This window comes from Hyaena hyaena, unplaced genomic scaffold, assembly GCF_003009895.1.
Source record: "Hyaena hyaena isolate Hyena2069 unplaced genomic scaffold, ASM300989v1 scaffold_113, whole genome shotgun sequence".
Taxonomy (NCBI): Eukaryota; Metazoa; Chordata; class Mammalia; order Carnivora; family Hyaenidae; genus Hyaena; species Hyaena hyaena.
The window spans coordinates 3,558,219-3,578,347 of record NW_024080745.1 but is presented as its reverse complement, the minus strand read 5'-3'; the positions used below and the strand labels follow the sequence as shown (position 1 = coordinate 3,578,347).

Genomic DNA, 20,129 nt, shown 5'->3' with positions numbered 1-20,129 from the left:
TTCAAGACGGGCCTTTAAAATTCCATGGTAGTTGGATACTTATTATTTTCAGAAGAAATTATCATTATACTATCATTTGTTGAGGTCAGTTTTGTGTTGGCCACTATTGGTAAATTCTTTATAAATACTACCTCATTTACTCCTCATTTACCTTACCCCTACAAGGAAGGGTTATTACCTCACAAATGATATAATGGAGGCTTAAACAATGAACTTATTTGAGCTCACACAGCTAATGGCAGCAGAAAGAAGATTCAAAGTGACACTTATTTAAATTAAAATATCTATGTTCTTTCCACTATACTAACTTATAAGTAGAGGAGATAAATTATTTCAAAAGTCTAAATTAAGCAGAGGTAATTCTGAACTTCTAACTGAATTAAGCAAAAAGATGAGTTGTCTGTTGATGGACACTTAGGCTCTTTGCATGACTTGGCTATTGTTGAAACTGCTGCTATGAACATTGGGGTGCATGTGCTCCTATGCATCAGCACTCCTGTATCCCTTGTGTAAATTCCTAGCAGTGCTATTGCTGGGTCATAGGGAGTTCTATTGTTAATTTTTTGAGGAACCTCCACACGAATAGATCAAGAAGAGGTCGTTTATCTGTACAATGGAATACTACACGGCAATGAGAAAGAATGAAATCTGGCCATGTGTAGCAAAGTGGATGGAACTTGAGGAGTGTCATGCTGAGGAAAATAAGTCAGGCAGAGAAAGAAAGATACCATGTGCTTTCACTTATAGGAGGATTAGGAGAAACTTAACGGATGACCATGGGGGAGGAGAAAGGGAAATAGTTGGAAAGAGGGAGGGAGGCAAACCGTGAGAGACTCTTGAATACTGAGAACAAACTGAGGACTGTTGGAGGTGGGGGAGAGGGGAAGGGGGGAGATGGGCATGGAGGGGGGCAGTTGTTGGGATGAGCACTGGATGTTATATGGAATCCAACTTGACAATAAACTATGAAAGAAAAAAAAAAGGAAAAAGAAAGATGAGTTGTCTAATTTCACCAGTATGTCTTAGGTAATTTATATGACCAACATTGTATTTGATGCTGGGAAACAAGATTGGTACACAAAATTGAATTTTACAGTTAGGAATGCTTCTCATGTTACCTTAAATAATTAAGATTAAATGATGACAAATGCTTTATGAAATTATTTTAATGTATATATCAGAAAAGAATTTTAACCAGATTGTTCATTAAATTTATCAGGAACCTACTCTAAAATACTACACAGTTGGTTAAGTTTTTACTTTTACAAATCTGTTTTAAAGTCATAAAAAAATAACAGGTTTTTAAAATAAATGCCACCCGTTTTCATTATAGGTATAGTATTACTGAAAAACTATGTCCACAGTAAGCAAAAATATAATTTTTCCAATTGTTTATTTTCTACAACACAAACAGCATTCTCTTCAAGAACAAGCAGTACATAAGGAGTCAGTATCAGATTATCGTTCTCTTTGCACACCTGCCTCTTCCTCCTTGTAAAGCGTAGGTAAGAGGTGCTTGGAGCATAAGAAAACTGAAAAGTCTGGCCTCACATTCAGAGAAGGCTTTTCAGAGATCTCATCTACCCAGACTGCATACGCTATCAGACTCCTCTGATACACAGAACAAGGGTGTCCACCCTTCAAAGTAAACAGAACCTTTAGTAGATTGCAAAGGCCCCTGGCTACATCCCTGCATCTCAAAATGTCTTGTATTTCAGATAAAAGTTTCTTTCTTCTTCAATGAAGTCAAACCAAAATTCTAAGAGCTGCCAACACTATAGTTCTGTAGTCTTCAACTTATTTCTTGCTTTCATTATATGGTATACTTCACATCATGCAATCAAGTAAAAGTTTAGAGATGAGGTAACCTAAGGCAACCATTTGGAGTCAAACAGACAGGCTTTGCAGCTCACTAGCAACACAGTCTTACTAATGATGAGAAACTCAGTTTCCCTATCTGCAAAACTTCTTCTGGAGTCTAAAGGAGAAACAGACCCTGCTGAGTATTCAAGGTGAAAGTGCCACAGGGGTTTAGCCAGTGAAGGAAAGACGGGCTTATGCTATTTCATCAAGGTCCCTCACTATTTTCCTACCTGTGAGTTTTATGAATATGATAAACCACTGCATTTTTTTTCCTACTGAATAGTCATTACCACAGAAAGCTATACATAAAGTGTTACCTGAAAGAGTAATGCAGACAAAATGCAACAGTTGGTTCTCTCGTCAACCTCTGAGATCTTAATAAACCTAAATAAGTATAAGAAAAGAAATGGATTCATAGGACAATTTCAAATAATAGTTTTATCTAAATACATCTCTAATAGTCACAGATTTTCCAAAATTAAAATAGTCTTTTTGATTCTAAGAGTGCTACACTCTCATCTAAGGTGTAGAATACAGAAAAAAATACATATATATATATAAATGAAATATCGCCAATAATCCTAACACCTAAACATGATTATTGGTAACATTTTGGCTAATTTCCTTCTGGATTTTTTTCTATATATAGAACTTTTTAAATTTTCTCCGTAAGTCTGAGTACCATGCATGTTTTCCCCCACCGTACCCTATAGATGAGCTAAAAATGTAACTGCAGGGGCGCCTGAGTGGCTCAGTCAGTTAAGCATCCGACTTCGGCTCAGGTCATGATCTCACGGTTTGTGGGTTCAGGCCCCACGTCAGGCTCTGTGCTGACAGCTAGCTCAGAGCCTGTTTCGGATTCTGTCTCCCTCTCTCACTGACCCTCCCCTTCTCATGCTGTCTCTCTCTCAGAAATAAATAAAACATTTTTTTAAAAAAATGTAACTGCAGAGGTGAAAGAAAACCGTACCTCTACTCCTTCCATACTTTTAAAATTTCTCACATTACTCAAGTATTTAAAATATTGTCAGTGCTAAGTAGGTGTAAGACACTGTGATGACTTTCATATATGTTATGTGTTATCTGTGGTAGACTGAATAATACTCCCCACCCCTGTCAAAGAGATCCATGTCCTAATCTCCCAGATATATGAATATGTGCTTTACATGGCAGAAATAAGTCAATCAGAAAATGACAAATCTCCTGTGATTTCACTCATATATGGAATTTAAGAAACAAAACAGATGAACATATGGTAAGTAAGGGGGAAAGAGAAAGGAAGGAAAGAAACCACAAGAGACTCTTAATGATAAAGAACAAACTGAGGGTTTCTGGAGGGAGGTGGGTGGGAGATGGGCTAGATGGGTGATGGATATTAAAAAGGGCATTTTGATGAGCACTGAGTGTTATACGTAAGTGATGAATCACTGAATTCTACTTCTGAAACCAATATTACACTATTAGCTAATTCAAATTTAAATTAAAAGAAACTAATAAAATTGACCTTATATTGGCCCTAAATAAAAAAAGACTGCAGAGGTGATTAAAACTAAGGTTGGGCTCAGTGTAATCTCAATGGTCCTTATGAGAGAAAGGCAGGAGAGTCAGAGTTACAGAAGGAGAGACAAACACAGAAACAGAGGTCAGAGAGAAAGAGGGAGGGAGAAAGAAGATAATAGGCTGTTGATCCTGAAGAAAGAAGATGGAGCTGTGAGCTGAGGGGGGGAGGAGGCTTCCAGAAGCTGGAAAAAATTAGGAACCAGATTCTTCTCCAGAGCCTTCAGAGAACAGCATAGCCCTACCAATATACTGATTTTAAGACTTCTAACCCCCCGGGATGCCTGGGTGGCTTAGTCGGTTAAGTGTCTGACTTTCGCTTAGGTCATGATCTTGCGGTTCGTGGGTTTGAGCCCCGTGTCAGGCTCTGTGCTGACAGCCAGCTCAGAGCCTGGAGCCTGTTTCATTCTGTGACTCCCTCTCTCTCTGATCCTCCCCTGCTCACGCTGTCTCTCTCTCTTTCCTAGAAATAAATAAAAATTTAAAAAATTTTTAAAAAATAAAAAATTTAAAAAATTAAAAAAAAAAGACTTCTAACCCCCATAACTGTGAGAAAACAAATCTGTGTTGTTTTAAGCCACTAGTTTTGTGATAATTTGTTACAGAATTAGGAAACTTATATAGTATGTGTTATGAACTAAATTATGTGCCCCCTTTCCAAATTCATATGTTGGAGTCCTAACCCCCAATAACCTCAGAATGTGACTGTTCTTGAAGATAGGGTCTTTAAAGAGGTAATTGGGGTGGGGGGAGGCCTGGGTGGCTCAGTCAGTTAAGCATCCGACTTTGGCTCAGGTCATGATCTCATGGCTCATGGGTTCGAGTGCCGTATCAGACTCTGTGGGGACAGCTCAGAGCTTGGACCCTGTTTCAGATTCTGTGTCCCCCTCTCTCTCTGCCCCTCCTCCACTCATGTTCTGTCTCTCTCTGTCTCAAAAACAAATAAACTATAAAAAAATAAAATTAAAATAAAGAGGTAATGAGGTTATGATGAGGTCATTGGGGTGGGCCCTAATCCAGCATGACTGACATCCTTGTAAGAAGAGAAGATTAGGATACAGACATGCATAGAGGAGGGCAATGTAAGGACACTGTGAGAAGACCACCAGCTACAAGCAGGGAGAGAGCCCTGGGAAGAAGCCAACTCTGCCAACATCGTGACCTAAGAATTCAAGCCTCCAAAACTATGAGACAATGAATTGCCCACAAACTGGTTCTTTGTTATGGCAACCCTAGCGAACTAATACAGTATGTCATGTAATTCTTGCCACCAGTTTACAGATGAGAACACTGAGGCTCAGAGAGAATGAGGAGCAAGCCAAGGGTGCCAGTGTTAGGCGGGGGCTCTTGAATTAGGCCCAAGTCAGCCTGCCTCCACACTGTTGGTTTTGATCCCATACCAACTGTTCACTCGCTCAATCGTTCACTCCACAAATAGTTATTAAATGTCAACTCCATGCTAGACACTCAGGATACATGGGTGAAAAGCAAAGATTTGTGTCCATGTGATGCCCACATGGCGAGTGGGGGTTATAGGAAGAAGAGATGTCCATAGATAATACATATCACAAATAAGTAAAGTGTATAACTTTGCATGGTATGGACATAGCTCTCCACTAGTCCCATGTGTCTGAGGCATGGAGCTCTACATGGACAGATGGGCACCCCACAAAAGGAAGCTTGCTCTATTGTCACACTCACTGAGCTATCTTTGCTGATATGACCGCTCCTTGCAAACATCCCCAAATGCCAACATTTGACAGAAATTCCTCACTGTAATCTTTGGAACCTGGAGGTAAATGACTGTTGGTAGCATTGGTGAGTGAGGTACCAAACTCTTTCCATGTATGCAGCACATCTTGTTTTCTGAATATATCATCAAGGGCTTGGCACCAACATTTAAAAGCAGTCCTAAAAGAGAAACAGAGCATTAAACAATATGCTTTCTGAGATCTATGTCATTAAATCTATCTTCCAAAAGAGAAAGCAAATGCACTGAAGAAGCATTTTAATTAAAATGCTAGAGAATGAATCTATACCATTTACACTTGTAACTTTTTCTCTCAGGTAGCATTTGAAGAATAAAATGTAGCAATGGGATATAGTCGAAAAACTAAAATTCATGAAATACAGGATTTTTTCACAATAATTATAAATGTTTTCAAACAACCAAACAAAATTTTCCCTTGTTCTACTGACTCCCCAAAATCTACCTTTTCTTTTTGGCAAAGATGAGAAGGCTTCCCAGTTCATGCAATGCCTGAACCTTTAGACTTCTTTGATTAGAGGCTTGGAGAACATCTGTATTTTTAATCAAGTAAAAGAACAAAGGTCAGTTCCTAGGAAATATCTTCCTTACAGTCTCAAGAATATTTTAAACTGCATCATTCCTTAACTGGAGATAAGTGAACTGCAAGCTAATACTGCCTTTACATATCTCATGATCCATTTGCAGAAAGAGAGCAAATGATATCCTATTTACATGTTGGAATGAGAGATAGGATCTAAGAGAAAGGAAACATGGAGAAAGTGGAACAAGAGTCAGGCAGGTGAAAGTGGTGGAAAAGAGAAATTCAGAAGAGGCGTGCAAAGGAGAAAGGGTGGGGTGTATATGGAAATGATGTGGGTGGCTGGACTCTGGTTTTCTTGGGAGTGTGAAGAAGGAGATAGTAGTAGGATTATATGGAGGCGTCTGAATGCGTGGTGGAAAAATGTGGATGTTATTCTATAGCAGATGGGAAGCCTCGAAGGGTTTGTTTTTAAGCAGGGATGTGACAAGATCACAGCACATCAGATTTTCCCTTTACCCAAGTGCAGAAAAAAAGCACATCTTTAGTAGCATCTGAATTTGGTAGAGGGAGAGGGTTATGATAAATGCATACATCTCTGATAAAATTCAGAGATGTCTAGCAAAAACAAAGCAAAACAAAACCCAACCAACATGGCAATGGTTGTTAACGAGGGCAGTACTGTCTCCTACGGGGTGTTTTAGAAATCTGAGGAAGGTTTTATTAGTTGTCACACATCTCATGGACATCTCATGGCATTTTGTAGGTGAAGAACAGAGACACTGGACTGCCTGTAATGCACAGAACTTTCCCCCACAATTAAGAAAAAGGTGAGGGGGTGTCTGGGTGGTTCAGTCAGTTAAGTGTCCAACTTCAGTTCAAGTCATGATCTCATGGTTTGTGAGTTCAAGGCCTGCATCAGGCTCTGTGCTGACAGCTCAGAGCCTGGAGTCTGCTTCAGATTCTGCGTCTCCCTCTCTCTCTGCCCCTCCCCTGCTCATGCTCTGTGGCTCTCTCTCTCTCTCTCTCTCTCAAAAATAAATAAATGTTTAGAAGAAGAAAAGGCAAGAAGCCTGTATATAAATTGTCTGAGTCTAACCTCTAACTTCATTTTACACATAAAATAGGTCATTTTTGTATGATTTCAAAATGCTCTAAATTTTCCAGAAATGCAACCACTCACTATAGCGCTTTGTTTTATAGTGTGCCTGCATTTATTTGCCATTTTAGAAAATCACTGTCACCAAAATTGACAATGCTGATAGTACTTGCATCATCAATACAATAAACCTATATCAGTCTGCATTTGTAGCTATAACATTTATGGTAATTCAACAGCACAGGATATGAGAATCTGATTGCTTCACTATACTTTTGAGTGGCTGAGCACTTAAGAGCCACAAACGGATACTTTTATTAGAAAATAATATTGTTTACCCTTTATTTTATGTTTATTTATTGTTTTAAATAACATGTATAAAAACACTATATTAAATATACATTTCCTCCAGGGGGTAAGGGGGGAATTACTAAATGTCTGTTATAAAAAGGGGGGAGAGGGACGTTGGGCCTACGACATGGATTGAGTATATACTGCTGAATTTGTAGCAAAGCCAAACCAAGAAGAAAGACAAAGAAAACGGGATCAACTAGGGCAGAGCAACAAAACACAACAGCAGTCACATTCCAAAAAGCAGTTCACAGATTCAGTCAAAGGGGGATGAGTAGAAGAGTGGCCTCGCATCTCACCATGGTGACAGCCAGGTGGGGAAAGTGAGGAAGGGAGGGACTGGAAGACACTGCTCTATCACTGTCTACAAGACTCAAACATAGTCAAGCTCTCTTATCTGACTTCTCTTATTTTTAAATTTTTGTTACTGTTTATTTACTTTTGAGAAACAGGGAAACAGAGCATGAAGAGGGGAGGGTAGAGAGAGAGATACACACACAGAGAGAGAATCCAAAGCAGGCTCCAGGCTCTGAGCTGTCAGCACAGAGCCCATCTCAGGGCTTGAAATCACAAGCTGAAGTCGGAAGCCTCACCAACTGAGCCACCCAGGCGCCCCTCTCTCATCTGACTTTTAAAGGTAGCATTTCAGGCCCAAATGCAATCTCAACATGAATGCAAGAGATCACACTGAAAATGAAGATACAACAAATTAATCTTACCAATAGTTTCATAATAAGAGGAAATTACGAGTCCGAGTTGCGAATTGGGAAGTTTACTTTTCTCCACTGAACTGAAAACTCTAAAATGTTCCTGAGAGAGGTCAGGGGGTGTTGGCAGATGCATCTCTTCTGTCCCCAGGCAAAACTCCACCTTTCCAGTGGTAAATTTTGCACTGTTTATTCCTCCTTTATCTCCTAAATTCATGAAAAAAAATTTAAAAAAGAAATTTAAAAAGGAGACAGGAGGGAAGGTGATGAGGAGGGAAAAGGTAGAAGAAATGGACAGGGAAAGAAAAGGAAAAATTTTGTATATACGTGAGACTTCTTTTCAGTTTGAGGGACATTGCCTCCTTAAATTTAGTATCTAATATCATTTCTGAGGAGTGCAGGTATGTATGGATGGGTTCCTTGCTCATGTTATTTTGTAAAGAAAACTACGGAGGGGCAGTGTGCCAGAAAGAGATGTTGAGAAAATGCTTTGCTTCTCGTGGGGATTGGTGGAAGTTACATGGTTTGGGTTTGCCTTTTTTTTGAGAGCTTCCAACAGTAAGATGTTACTTTGCCTCTGGGGTAGAGACCTCTGGGATAGAAGGAACACATAGTTAGTTCTGACCTAAGGGGGGAAAATGGGAAAGAATTGGTCTCTTTATAAGATCAGAGAACACACAGGAAAAAAGGAAAACTATTCCAGAGGAAGTAGTTGAAAGCTGCAGAGAAAGAGAAGCTGATGTGGAGTTTGAAGTCTGTAGCCCGAGGACTGGGGATAAACTGCTAAGAATTAATACCAGGTGAGGTTCAGGGTGAACAGGTCTAATCCACTCTTAGGAATTGTATTTGCTTGTTTTTATTCATGAACCTAGCCATTATTAATAGGTGCCATAATTGAAAAAATTGGAAACATGATATGGAGAGCTGATTTAATATGAGTCTGTAGACAGTACAACCAAAACCTGTGGGCACGTGCTATAGCAAGTGCTTTTAGGGGGGCAGCAGGGGCAGCGACAAAAAACACATACATACATATATACATACATAAGAAAAACTTTTGTCAGTGATTGTAAAAAAAAAATTTCTGAAAGATCAGTTCAATAAATATTAGCATGTTAGGTATACATTTAAATCTATTTTTAATAACTTGAAAATATAATTATTTTAAATTTATCAATTTAAGTTTATTCTTGAAGCTTATTTTTATTATTCCAACAAATTTGGACAGCCAAGAATTGTAAACATATATTAGGATTTTTAACACATTTTTAATAACCCAAACATATATAAGTCAAGATTTTTCCCCACCTAAATTTGAGTACATTCTTCCCCTATGGGATTACCAGTTAATCACTCAAAACCCTGCTTTGATTGGGTTCACAAATCAATACATGTTAAGAAGGCAGGAAACAAATAAATGTGATGTAACAAATGACAGTGAATATCTTGTTTTGAGCTAAAAAAAAATCCCTAAGATCAAAATCTATGGTATTAATAAGAAATCTTATTGATGCTTATATTGAAAGGCATCTATTTCCTTGACACTGGTAAAGTAGGGTTTTGGTAAAAGGCTCTAGTTAATTCAGTATGAATCAATTCATCTACTTATGAAAAAAAATTTTTTAAACACTATAGAACCATACTTGCAGAGAGAAGGGTAAGAACATAGATGTACAGAATCAAAAAATTGATTAATACTCCTCTTGGATCTATTCAAAGGAGTATGCTAGTTTCCCAGAAAGCATGAAAGCAGATGATTGAGACAATCTTTGGTTAGGAATAAAGTGTGTGAGGGAGAAGATGTGACCCACGAGACAAGAGGAAGAAAGTGAGGGGCAGCAGGGAGTGGGTATGTAAGTGGGGAAAGGAGGTGTCTATGGCACAATTTGGTAGAGCCACAAGCTAGCATTCCAGCATTCCCCCATAAATAAAGAGCAAGGGATACAGAGCAAGTATTTTACCTTGTGTCTGTGCAAGGAATAACGCAAGCAATTTTCTGCTATGTCGGATTGATCTGTTATCATATTTGGATTTCTCCAAGGTCTGTCTAAAACATCGCAAAGTGTCTGCCACGTCCACGGGCACACAGACAAGCTCTTTGGCGTGGCTGTATTCTGAAAGAAAGAGAAGGGTACCAGGGGGGATGAAATGTCGCAGCAAGCCGACTAGTAGCAAAAGACTTTCTAATTCAGAGAATGTCTTGGTCCCAAACTAAAGCCGCTAAATTCAAAGCCCCAGGTCTGCAGCAGGTGTTTCAACGTTCAGATCACATTTTTGTGGCATATTTGAAAGTTCTTTAAAAAAAAAAAAAGAAAAAACTTAGAAAACTTTTGATTCCTATGAAATGCAAATAACTTTAGATCTTGCCAATTTTCCTTATGAAGCCTCCTACTTTTTCTTTTGCTGATCATAAAAGATGAAATAATCTACTCCTTTTCAGCAGCCTCTTCAAAGCAGAGGTGCCTTGGGAAAGAGACGAAAGGAGGAAACAAAGAAGCTTGGATGGGTAAGTGCTCTCTTAAGAGAAGGCAAGACAGGCTTCTAATATTGGAGGGTGCAGAGGGAAGGTTGATGAGGCCATAAAAGGGAATGGAACTAAAAACGGTCCTGAAAGATGGCCAGAAAGAGGAGGTGTTGGCGGAGAATTGCCACGAGGTCCCCAGAGAAGTGATGGTGCCAAGAACCAGGCTGCAGATTTTTGGCCATATACCGTAAAATGAGCATATAAGAAAGAAGGAATACAAGCTTCTGATAAAATAACAAAGGAATTTACTTCTTCAACAAGTTGAACAGGTGAATGGCCCTTATAAAACCTGAGGACTTGATAGTTCAGCAACTTGCAAGGGAGCTGGGCCACAAGAGGCTTAGAGCCACAACCTTTGCTCTTGAGAGTTCACAGTCTAGCTGAAGAGATGGAGCATTCTGGACCTGGAGTATTAAACTCATATTTACAGGGAGTTTCTGGTTAAACAAACCAAACATTTCTGCCAAAACGAGGGAAAGAGAAGAGAGATCAGCATAGAGAGGAAAAGATGTGCAAGAAAGACTTCTTGTGAGAGAAGATACGCCAGTTGTGTCTTAGAGGAGAGCGAAGATTTGATTAGGAAGAAGGAGGCAAAGGGGTTGAGGTAGTTAGAACAAGAATAGCTGAGGTCAACTGAGCACTTATACTATACCAGGAACTCTCGTATATAATTTACTTTGATAGTTTCATCAAATCCTAAAAACAACCCTAAAAGGTATGTACCATAATATCCTCATTTTACAGAGGAGGGAAATAAGGCACAGAAAGTCAGGTGGCTTCTCCTGGGTCACAGAACTAGTCTGTGCAAGGAGAGGTATGGAAGCAGGCGTCTGGATGGTGAGTCAGGGCATAGTGAGATGACATGACCAGTCATATTGAACAAAGAGGGGTTTTCTGGAGTCCTGAAGCCCTCTCTCAGTAAGTCGCCTTCATCCTTTCTAATAGGGAGTGCAGAAAGGGTATTGAGCAGGACAGCTCAATTGGTACAGAGATTGGTACTTTAGGAAGAGTTAGAAGACTGCAATAATAGAAAGAGGTTGGTGGCAGCCTGCCTGGTGGTTGCTACTAGTAAGCCAAAGCCAGCAGGCTGTAGAACATCACCTCCCAGGGCCCAGCCTGTTGCTGCCACTGTTTCAATGCCAGCTTGTCCTTCCTAAGTGCAGACATTTTTCAATAAAAATACCTATAGTGCTGTAAAAAGGAGAAGGAGGAGGAGGAGGAGAAAGATGAAGGTTGGTAGCTGAGAGACTCTGAACCTACAACACAGATATTGTGATTTGAATTCAACTAAGATGGTAGCAGTGGGAATGAGGGAGGGACACAGGGAACATTCCAATGTTAGAAGTGACCAAAGAGTGGCTAATTGGCTTTGTGGCAAAGAAAAAAGGTGGGAATTACCTCTCCCCTTGTCCCCTGTCCACTGACCTGATTCCAGGTCAATGACCTTGCTTCCTACCTCAGTGGAAAAATATTGAAGCAATCCAAAGGGATTTTCTGTAGACCCCACCCAGCAGTTCATGTTGGTCTAGAACATTCTTCCCTCAGATATCCCCATGTCTTGCTTCCTCAGCTCCTTAAGGTTATTGCTTAACTGTTAATTTCTCAGGAGGCCTTCCTTGATCACCCTATTTAAAATGGTGATCCTAATCTCCCCATTTCTTTTCCCCCCACTGCATTCATCATCTACTGATGTGTTTTGTTTGTTTATTGATTGTCTCCTGACACTAGAATGCAAGTTCCATGAGTTCAGGGATCTTTGTCCATTTTGTCTACTGCTATCAACCCAGACCTAAAATAGGGCCTACTATATGATATGTGCTTGATAAATTTTTGTTAAATGCATGAATGACAAGTTTCCGAAGCTAAATGGCTGGGATTAATAATCACTTATGTGGATCTTAATCTCAGTTGATTCTCCTAACACCTTAAAAATTAGTAGGGATAGATATTACTCACACTAAGGGAGGAAAAGTAAACTTGAGGGCATCAACTTGTTTTAAGCCCATAGAAGAGATGAGAGACAACCACTGTTGTCTCTCAAGTCCAGTCCAGTGTCTGTTCAAGTCCAGTGCCTCTTCCAGATAGTTTGGCAAGGGGCAGCAAATCCTGGGTAACTGGCAATGACCCAGATTTGAGGGCTGCTAATTTGTACAGAAACCTTTGAGAATAGGACATAAATAAGCCTAAGGAAAAGTTAATGAGAGTCAAAGCCTGGGATCCTTGTGAACCCAGGGAGGTCCTGAAGGAATTAGTAGTATAGTTACATTCTATGGCCATAGAGATATCTTTCAATCTACTACAAAGTAGATAGAAATGTCTAGAAATCCTAGAGATTCGGGTCAAACCAGGTACATGGCCACATTTAGAGATCCACTTGTCCCCAGAAGTTCACTCTTCTTGCCTACCACACATTTAAGAGAATCTGACACTTAGGTGACAGACGTTCTTCTTAACTCCCCAGGAGCTCTCTTCTACCCTACCAATTTCACCCTCTTGTCCACTTTGTCCTGTGCCCACCATTTTGTTCCCTCAGTTCCCCACTCCTCTACCCATGCACAGTCTTGTATGATCCAGACAAAGCATGCCCCAACTCCTCTGACTCCCACGCTTACACACAACACCGTAAAGATGATAAGACTCCTATTCTATGTTTTTCCTACAAAAATTCATGAGCTTGGCTTTTATCTTCTTCTCCTTAGAGACTGAAAGGGAAGAACTTTCCAGGAAAGAAGTTAAGAAAGCAAAGGAAAAGGTGGAAGCTGTAAGCTCTCATGTATGATTTTGAGACAGTTACTTCCTCTAGGCCTTACTTTTCAATCTCTGTTAAAATCGGGATGATAATATTTACCTCTGAGTATTACTGTTTTAAGCTGTGTCAAATGTCCAGCACAGTGCCTGACAGGGAGTAAGCATTCAACAGACCATTCTGTTAGTCATGTATTTTTAAAATCTGTATTGAGCACTTACCAGTAGTAGGCACTCTGCCAGTCACTGAAGAGATACAATGAACAAAACAAATACATGCCCTGCTCTCATGGAGCTTTCATTATGGAGTAAAAATTCACAAAGGCATGCCGGTATCCAGGGGCAATCAGGACAGGAGGAACAGAAGATGTCTGCAATCTTTAAAATGCGAGGCCTCAATAAAATCATCCTGCCACTTTTAATCAAATATCTGCTTATAATCATTCCTCCTTGGTTTTTTTCCTAAATTACATTTCACTTTGGTTTGTTTTGTTTTTCCTTTTTTGAGCCCTAGAAAACCTTTTCTCTTGTAGTCTAACTAGGGTGCTGCTGGTGTTTCTGTGCTATCCACATGTGATAACTAGGGAAAGCAATGAAGACACATCATTAGCTTCAGAGGCCTGTCCTTACTTCTCAGTCTCAAGTGGGAGTTCCTCTCTGAAGACTTGCATGAATAATTCAGGAACCCATTTCAAAGGCACCAATAAACTAAACAGTTTGAAATAGGTTAGAAGAAAAAGAAGGAGAAGGAGGGAAGAAGGAGGAGGGTGGGTAAGAAGGAGAAAGAAAAAAAGAAGAGGAGAGGAAGAGGAAGAGGATGGAGAAAAAAAAAAAAAGAATTGCTGTGTCTCTTATTGTACTGATGTACTCATCAAAACAGAAGCACCAATGACTCCTGAGAGATGGGTCCACCAAAGAATAATCCCAGGGACTGATACAAGATCAGGCTGTTTTCTACACATAAGATCTTATCAACCCAAATGCTCCAGAGGCAGTAATAAAACACACCTGCCAAAGGGTTAAAATTCCAACATACCTGAAAACTGAAGAATCCTGTCAGAGATAGCTTAAATACCAATAAGGTCAAAACTCAAGAAACAGATCCTAGGCAGGATGCAAAAACAGCTACAATAAAAGGCATATTCATAGAGTCATCTCCCCTGTGAAGCTTAACAAGCAGGCAAGTTACTCATCCATACAAAAAATAATCTATAAAGTGAGGTTTTCTCACTTCTTCACATCCTACAGAGACTATACCAAATTACATATGCATTATTAAATGGTTAGAGGGAGAATAGAATGCTGTTAAATAATGAGAACACCGAATGTTTGTAGGCACTGGAGCATTACAATATCTGTTCTGAAGAATTAAATGTATTGAGCATTACCACCCACTGTTGTTACGCCAAAAGAAAACCTATGATATTCTAAAGCAGAAATCTGGTATGGAAACCATCAAGAGTATACTTGGTCTTGAAAAAGCATTGCAAACATGTCATGAGGATATACATAAGATACATCATGCTTATCCATGTGTTAAAATGATCTGAGTTCAGTACACTAAAAAAAAAAAAAAATCACCATCCTAAAACTTTGCCAAATAAGCCCAAAAATGTGGGCCAAAATATGCTCCTAGTCACAAAGGTCCTAGAGTCTTACAAAGAGCTATAAATCTGATGCCAAGATTTTAATGATAATGGACCAATGTAAAACTTATTATTAGTATGCAGGATCATCTAAAAACTACCATACTACCACAATAGGTCAAGATAAAGTATCTGTCGCCCCATGACCACTGATGTATAGCAAAAATTTTTTGAGTGCTATCAGTTTAGAGGAGAGACTAATCTGAAAGGAGACAAATGGTGAACAGGCCAGGTAGTTTAGTGGAGCACATATGGGCTAAGCAATCAGACAGACTAAGGTTTGAATCATAGTCCACTACTTAGTAGTAACATTTAACATTCTCATCTGTAATGTAAGCATAATAATATCTACCTCTTAAGATTACAAAGATTTTTAAAGCTAATGGTTATAATGTGTTAAATATAGTGCCTGGCCCAATTCATTATTACTACCATTACAATATTTTTTAGATTATATTCCTGTTGTAGTCATTGCTCAAATGGACTATACCTCCACCACATTGAGAATTAACCCAAATAATCATGGTAGTCTGGTTTTACCTTCCTTTCTCTCTCTGTTTCACCACCCACAATCTTGCCTTTCCAAATGTTAAGTTTAACAACTAAGCAAAGTGCTTTTCTGACATATTGCATCCATCATCAATAAGACCTACTAGCCACACAGGTCTAGAAGTTTGCTAGGCATGTTTTTCTTAGCCCTTAGGTACTAGCCATCATTTTTGATAATAAGCATTTTTGACACATTTTCTCATATTTGTTGCCCATTCTTTTCAGGATGAAAGGGATAATATAAATCACATTCTGAGTTATGGATCTCAAATTGAGGGATCTCCAGAGGTTTGACAGGTATGATCAAGCAAAGAAGAACATATACCCAGGACAAATCACAACCTGATTAGAACTCCATTGTTCAATGAGTATGAGAAGATACTCTGATTTATCGTTAGTGGTAAAACTCAAGTTCGTGGTTACCGACTCACTCAACTGTATTCTCCACACTGCTCTGAAGCCCTTCTGTCTTCCTACTATTTCCCTCAGAGTCCAGACCACTCTTTCACAGTGCTCCTGAAATCTCCTACCCTAGAAACCTTGGCTATGCTCTCAACCCCTTGCTTTATTAATAAAATCTTCAGTACCCAATGAGGATACCTTCAACTTCTGCCTTTACCACCCATAAACATTCCTGTGTTTGGGCCCATTTCTCCTTCCATTCTGCCCATCCTCTCTGTATGGCTCCTCTAGAGGGTAAATTAGTGTTATCCTTCCTGCCTCAGAAACCATCATGGAAGTCCGTTTCAAGATGGAGATTACATCAACCTATGATGAGCAATAAAATGGACTTTCCCTTGCATGAAAGCAATAAGATTTGGGGATTGTTTATTACTACTGCTGTATAGCATAACCCATTTTGAATGATTCAGCTTCCAAAGTGAAGCCATCTTTAGGTCTATATCCACAGAACTCTCCCTGAGTGACCTCATACAAGTCCCTGATTTCAACTGTCACCAATACATTGATGATGAAAATATAAATCTGCTGAGTGCCCGGCCAGTCTATCTAAGCATATACTAGATAGTTCTACTCAGTTATCATCCTGGCACCTCAAACTCAGTAATTTCAAAGTGACTTTCTCTCACCTGCTGCTCCCTTCACTTTTCCTGTAGCATGAAGACATCACATCTATTTAACCACCCAAGCCAGAAACCAAGGCATCTCCGACCTCTCCCTCCTACGTCTAACCAGGTTAGAAACAGTCCTGTAGACTTCTTCTGCCTTTCTCTAATGTCTGTCTACTCCTCTATTCTCGTCACCTAAGTCCAAGACTTCATCATGCCTTTGATACCCATGTTAGGAGTAGCCACTCCTCTGCTTCCATGCGGCATGCTTTCAATTCATTCCCCATGCTGCTGCCTGAGGTTCTTTCAAAAGTGCAAATATGATCATTTATTTCCTTCTTTAAATCCTTTTAATTAGCCCCACTCAGCTTTCCAGATAAATCTGAATCTCTTTATCCTGCCTTCTAAGACCCTCCTGCCAACCATTCTAACCTCAGTTTTGCCTTTTCCTTTTTACGTTAGCTCCATTAAATTACGTGCACAGCAATGCTGTTAACTACTACTGCTTACAGTGGAAGCAGCAGGGGTAGTCATAATATGACAGATCTTATCACCCAATACTATAATCTCTGGCTTATTTATCAGTCTCTTTCAATGGGTTGGAAATTCCAGTATAATAAATCTTTAGTCTTACTAAATTTTTAGTCTCTTGGTAATCTCAGGACCTAGTACAGCACTTACCACACAGCAGACACTCAGTAAATGTTTGCTAAATGACTGAATGGCCACCTAAACTGATGTACTAAATGAATGAATGATTATATACATACATACATGCATGCATAAAATCAATAGATAAATAAATGAAAGAATCCTAACATGTCAAAGGAAAGATTTGCATTCCTTTCCTATACCAGAAACAGAGACACATGAAAAGTGCAATTGTGAGAAGGCATTATCTCCATTTTCATCTTTTTCTATTGCCTCTCCTACAGGGTGCACTGTCAAAATATTCCAAGTGGGCTTCTCAGCTAAAAGCAAAGGAGCCATGATGTCCTCACATCTTCTCCTGTGCTCTAGTGAAAAGACCTACAACTTAACTGTGATAGAGCCAACAGAACTATCTATATTGATTATGGGAGTTATTATGGAAGTCTAGACACAGCGTGAAAGAAAATAGTAAAAGGTCAATTTGAAAAGTTCCCAAGTGAGATAAAAACAGTGGAAACGTGCAAAACAGTTTTTTTTCCATGCTTATTTTTTAAATAATTTTTTTCTCCTTCTTTTCTTTCCCTTCTTTAACTTACAGATTAAACTAATCAAAACATGTGTTTTAATTCCCCTTACATGACATTTATAGCAACAGAAGATGGTAAATATCAAATGGGTTATTTTCAGTCCAATAAACTTGTGAAAGAGAATTGGCAAACATTTGAATTATGGAAGATGTGACATGCAGAGCACAACAGTGAACCTTGCTGTAAAAAAAAAAAGCTTCAAGCTAAAGTGGTTCCAACCTGAATAGATAAGGGTTTTAAAGAAATCTGTGCAGTTTCCTGAATCTTTCTCTTCGCTTGTTGGATGATCAATCTTGAGCTGCTTCCCAATGAAATTTCGGCAGGTTATCTTTAAAAAGGAAAACAATTATTATGTAGGTATCTATAGCTAAAAATTTAGCTTACTTAAGATGTTTATCTTACTTTTCAGTTGTCAAGAAAAAATAAGTACAATAGGATGCTACAAATAAAAACTAGCAGAGTAGCATTTGATCATGAGAACTTTCAGGACAAAAAGCTGCTATATACCATTTTATATTTCTATTGTACAGCACAGCTGGAAGAGCTTTAGGCAAATTATGTAGAGAAATTAGAATATGACTCTCTGATATTCTATAAATCCACAAGTCTAAATATATCTTCTATTATGCAAGTTAATATCATATCCAAAATACAGGCTGTTTTTCCAGTGGCTGATTTTTTCACCCTACTCATAATTAATTCAATTTGAACTTCCCTGGTGAGGTTTTTTGGAACTAACTTCCTCTGTACTATTTTAAAAATTTATTCTCTAACAGATACTTAAGTCCTAAAATTGTAAAATATCTGAAGTCAGAAAAACTTTAGACAAAAAGAAATTCTTTTAAAACGCCTAAGAACCTGATCTTTCTGTTTCTCCATTCCTGCTCCTCGAACTAACCTATTTCTCAAAATACAGACCTCCTTGAATCTCAGTGTAATGTAGATGCTGCTCCTTTATTGCCCATTGTAAGTGTGTGTACAATGAGACATAAACAGTCTAATAAAATGCAAATTCCTTCCTGTGGCCTATTAAGACCCTATTAGACCTGGTCTTCCCCCCATCCCAGCTGTATTAAATAAATCTTTACTGAAAATCTGTTATGTGTCAGTCACTTCTCTAAGCTCAAGGATAATATAGTGAACAAAGTAAACCAAAGTTCCTATTTTATGGAACTTATTCTAGAGGAAGTAGAAACACAATAAACAAAATAGGGAAGTACATTATAGAGTCTATTAAAACGTTATAAATGCTATAGACAGAAATAGAGCAAACAGGTATATAAATTTATATCAGATACATTTATCTCATACAGAATATCCCATAAATTTCTTTATCTCATACAGAAAGTGACATTTGGCAAGGACTAGAGAAAGGTGGGTAAAAATCAGTGTGGATATTTGGGGGAGGAACATTCCAAGCAGGGGAGCAGCAAATGCAATACCAAGACAGGAACGTCTCAAAGAACAGAGTAGCTGAATTCTGCAGGGAAGTAATAAGAGATGAGCCACTGGAAATCTCGGGGGCCGGGGGGTAGGGAGGATATGTGGAACATTAAGGCTGTCATAAGGATGTTCACTTCATCTCTGAATCAGATGGGAAGCTGCTATAGGGTGTAATGGGGAGGAATGACACAATCTGACTTCGGGGTTTAAAAGGTCATCCTAACTGCTGTATTGAGAATAGACCAGGCCAGAAGCAGGGGTTCAAGGAAGTTGGAAGCAAGAATACTGATTAGGAAGTCATTGCATGACTCCAAGCAAATATAACACTGCCTACTTTATCAGAGAAAGAGTGATAGAGGCAGTGAGAAATGGTCAGGTTCTGAATACATTTTGAAGGTAGAAGATTTGATAACCAATTTGAAGTAAGGTATGAGAGCAAGAGAGGAGTCTGGGATATCTCTAAGCTGTTTTGCCTGAGCAACAAGGAGGACAGTGTTGTCATCAACTGAAGTGTGGAACACTTGTGAGAATAGGTTTGTTTGAGGTATACTAAATTTCAGAAGTTTATTAATCTTCTAGGGGTGCCTGGGTGGCTCAGTCAGTTAAGGTGACTTCAGCTCAAGTCATGATCTCACGGTTCGTGGGTTTGAGCCCCATGTCAGGCTCTGTGCTGACAGCCAGCTCAGAGCCTGAAGCCTGTTTCAGATTCTGTATCTCCCTCTCTCTCTGACCCTCCTCTGCTCACGCTGTCTCTCTCCCTCTCTCAAAAATAAATAAAACATTTTAAAAAATTATTTAAAAAATAAAATAAAATAAACGTCTAAAAGATGACTTTGATTAGGTAGTATGATGGTTTTTTGGTGGGTCAGGTTGGTTAAGTTGAACTACGAGGACAAAAGGGAGGGAAGTAGCCATTTTGTAGCATACACACACTTCGTCCTAGCTATTCAGACACTAATATAGCTGCCACTATGAAGGGATTTTGCTCATACTAATTAAAGTCCCTAATAAATTTGTTTTAAGCTAAATAAATTATCTTTGGTGGGGCCTGA

General features: G+C 39.0%; 1 protein-coding gene across 1 annotated transcript in view; it reads right to left on the bottom strand.

Annotated features, from left to right (window-relative positions):
• Window positions 1-20,129, bottom strand: part of CFAP54 (cilia and flagella associated protein 54) — a 287,452-nt gene that overhangs the window by 117,296 nt on the left and 150,027 nt on the right. The window contains exons 39-44 of the mRNA XM_039236623.1: window positions 17,854-17,962; window positions 9,827-9,979; window positions 7,878-8,072; window positions 5,634-5,721; window positions 5,122-5,331; window positions 2,181-2,247 (exon numbers count right to left, since the gene is read on the bottom strand). Of these exons, the coding sequence (XP_039092554.1) occupies window positions 2,181-2,247; window positions 5,122-5,331; window positions 5,634-5,721; window positions 7,878-8,072; window positions 9,827-9,979; window positions 17,854-17,962 (822 nt within the window). The remainder of the gene's footprint in view (window positions 1-2,180; window positions 2,248-5,121; window positions 5,332-5,633; window positions 5,722-7,877; window positions 8,073-9,826; window positions 9,980-17,853; window positions 17,963-20,129) is intronic.